We start from the raw sequence: 3,113 nt of genomic DNA on the forward strand, positions 1-3,113 counted from the left end.
GAGAGCGAGAAACATCAATGATGAGAGTCATTGATCGATTGCCTCCTGCATGCCCCTTACTGGGGATTGAGCCCGCAACCCAGGCATGTGCCCTTGACTGGAATCGAACCCAGGACCCTTCGGTCCGAAGGCTGGCGCTCTATCCCCTGAGCCACACCGGCCGGGGCAGGACCACTCCTGAGACCGCCAGGCTCAGGGCCGAGTCACACCAGGGGAGGCTGTGAGTCTGCGCCTCCCGCACCGGAGCCCGCTCTCAGGACAGGCCCGGCCCCCAGCGCACACCCAGAGGGTTGGGGGGCAGGAAGGGGGGGTCGTCACAGCAGGTGGTGTAGGCCTAGCCCCATGCCCAGCAGGAGCCCCCGGTGCCAGGCCGGGGCGCTGAGGCCCCCGGAGGCCCCCCCGTTGCACATGCTCTTAGAGCAGCAGAGGGCCTTGGCCAGCACGATCATGTTGGGGGTCAGCAGGTCCCACTCGGGGGGGCTCCTGAAGACGCAGGTGCTGGTGCAGCTCCGGGTGATCAGGGTGTGTTGCTCGGAGCCTGGGGGGGAGACGGCGGGTGCTCGCGAGGGGCCGGCAGCCGGGAGGCACGGCGTTCCTGGCATCACCAGGTGTGAGTCCCTCCACCCGGGGCCCAGGTGTGCTGTGCGCGTAGGGGCGCAGAATGTAGGGGCGCAGGCGAGTCCCAGCACCCGCAGGCGCCTGGCCAGGCTCGGCCCTTCCTCACCCGGGGCGTGATGGAGACGGTCAGAGGTGTCTGCGCGGTGTGTCTGCAGGACCCCCCCAATCCCCCCCAACCCACGCGGGAAAGAGCGTGCAGAAGCCTCCAAGTTGAAGAAGGGGCCCTGGCCGGGGTGGCTCCGTGGACAGAGCCTCGGCCTTTGGACTGAGGGGTCCCGGGTTCCATTCAGGTCAAGGGCATGTACCTGGGTTGCAAGCTCCCAGCCCCAGTTGGGGGGTGTGTGGGGGAGGTAACCAATCAATGTGCCTCTCTCACATCAATGCCCCCCCCCCATCCCTTCCACTCTCTCTACAAATCAATGGGAAAATATCCTTGGGGGAGGGAGGGAGGAAGGGAGGGAGGGAGGGAAGGAGGGAGGGAGGGAGGGAGGGAGGAAGGTCCTTGTGGGGAGGAGGGGTCCAATCTGAGATCAAATCTCCAGGGAGAGCCCGCCCTCAGCCAGGACCAGTGCCCCCCGCCCCCCTATCCAAGCCCCAGACGGAAGGAGGAGAGACTGAGGAGAACCCTGCACCTCTGCACCTTCTCTGCACTTGAGCCCAGCAAACAGGAGGGGCCCACGGGCTCTGCAAACGCAGGTCCCTCCCTGGTCCTCCTCGGAGCTTCACCCGGAGGGGAGAGGGAGCCCACACGAGGAGAGGGAGCCCACACGAGGAGAGGGAGCCCACACGCGGAGCGGCCGCCACGGGCCCGCACCACCATCCCCGCCCGGCCGGCAGGGACTCACCGAACTTGAAGACGACCTCGTGCGAGTAGCACAGGATGCTGGGCGGCGTGCACGTGACGGGCTTGCAGGTGGCGGTGTTGTTGGTGGCCAGGCAGTGGGCGCATTGCAGGTGGCCCTCTGCGGGAGGGGGCGGGGCAGGCTCAGGGCACGGGGCCCACCGCCCCCAGGTGACACGCGGGCTCCTCACCCCCGGACTCCCGCACTCACACCCGGGGTCCCGCACTCACACCCGGGGTCCCGCCACAGAGCCGCCGTCCTCAGGGACGCCCCCACGCCCCCACGCCAGGAGCCCCACGGAGCCTCCCGGGCTCGGGGCCTCACCTTTGCTGGCACACGCCAGGGCGGACCACAGCAGCAGGAGGGCCCCTCTCATGGCGGCAGTCAGGCCTGATGGGGGGACGCAGAGGAAGAGCCTTCCTTACCCAGGACCCCTGGCGTGCGCACCCGACTCCTGCCGCCCCGCCTCCCTCGGTCCCGCACCCTCTGTTGGCATTTGCAAATGCCCTCCTGGCCCCTCAGGTCCTTTGTCCCGCACCCCAGGGCCCCTCACCTGAACCTGGTCTCCTCCACCTGCCCTGGGCCTGAGCTGGGCGATGGAGGAGTCAACCCTGCCCCCGGGCTTCTTAAGTCAGCAGCCTGGGCTGCGGGGGGGCGGGGGGGGGGAGGAGTTGCTTCCGGCCCAAGGGAGGGGGGCAGGGCCCTGGGCTCCCCACCTGTGGGGCCACCATCAGGCCAGCCTCCAACTCAGCCACCAGCTCCGATGCACCCCTTCGCCTGGGCCTGACCCACGGAGCAGGCCACAGCGTCCACACCGTGGAGCATAGGGGGCAAGCTTTGTGGGGGCCCCCGTGGGCTGAGGGACAGACCCAGAGCCCCTGAGCTCCGCGGTGGGGGCCAAGGGCGGCGAGGAGGGAGGCCTTTCCTGTTAAACTCGTGTTCCGTGAAGCCAAGGCCCAGGGGCGCCCTGCGGCTCCAGGCGGAAGTGATTGACTCCCAGGCCCCGGGCTCGGCCTTCAGCCGAATCCGAGCAGGACCTGCTGGTCTTCGATTGGGTTCAACCTGTTCCGATGGTATCGCTTCTCGGCGGCCTGTACCTCACACCTCAGGGCCATCTTCCCTGCCTTCCCTGCAACTAATCAGCATCCATGGAGGAGAAGATGAGCACTTTTCCCACGTAAAAATGGAAAGGCAGCGCATTGCGAGTTAACACAGTCTTTGAAAAGACTTCATACGTATTTTTAAAAATACCTAGAACGGGTAAGAACAGCACTCCCCCACATGCTTGGGACCGATGAGGGGGGGTCGTTTCGACACAACGTGCTTCCTTCCGAACATTTGCGGAGACAAGACCCTGTTCAGAGGCTCATCGTCTAAACTCCGTTTTGAAATCCCCTCGAGTCTCTAAAAAGGTTGCAGACGAGCGTGAGAACCGCCCTAGGTAACTCCCTTACACAGGTATCCCAGCCCTCGGCCCCGTCCACGCCTGTAGGACAAGATCAGAGTCACCCAATGAACACGGACGCAGCACTGTTACCTACAGAGCATGCCATTTCACCAGCTGTCCCCCCAGCGCCTTCCTCTCGTCCGCGGCCGCCCTCCGGTCCGAGGCCACGTGGGAACCCCGGGCTCGTGGTCTCCTGCGATCTGGAG

The 3,113-nt window shown here is 66.0% G+C and overlaps 1 protein-coding gene across 1 annotated transcript; it reads right to left on the reverse strand.

Moving 5' to 3' along the window:
* LOC307114265 (lymphocyte antigen 6F-like) lies at positions 1–3,113 on the reverse strand. Its single transcript, XM_079796568.1, has 4 exons — positions 3,002–3,113; positions 1,785–1,850; positions 1,464–1,580; positions 1–538 (listed from the first exon to the last, which is right to left on the reverse strand). The coding sequence occupies exons 1-4, from the start codon at positions 3,006–3,008 to the stop codon at positions 315–317; spliced, it is 414 nt and encodes a 137-aa protein (XP_079652694.1). The 5' UTR covers positions 3,009–3,113; the 3' UTR covers positions 1–314.

This window comes from Cnephaeus nilssonii (assembly GCF_951640355.1).
Source record: "Cnephaeus nilssonii genome assembly, chromosome: 18".
In the NCBI taxonomy this organism is placed as follows: domain Eukaryota; kingdom Metazoa; phylum Chordata; class Mammalia; order Chiroptera; family Vespertilionidae; genus Cnephaeus; species Cnephaeus nilssonii.

Coding starts and splice junctions, on each gene's coding strand:
- LOC307114265 (XM_079796568.1), bottom strand. Junction 1,581..1,784: donor CCTGGCGTGTGCCAGCAAAG/GTGAGGCCCCGA, acceptor CCCCTCCCGCAG/AGGGCCACCTGCAATGCGCC. Junction 539..1,463: donor CGAGGTCGTCTTCAAGTTCG/GTGAGTCCCTGC, acceptor TCTCCCCCCCAG/GCTCCGAGCAACACACCCTG.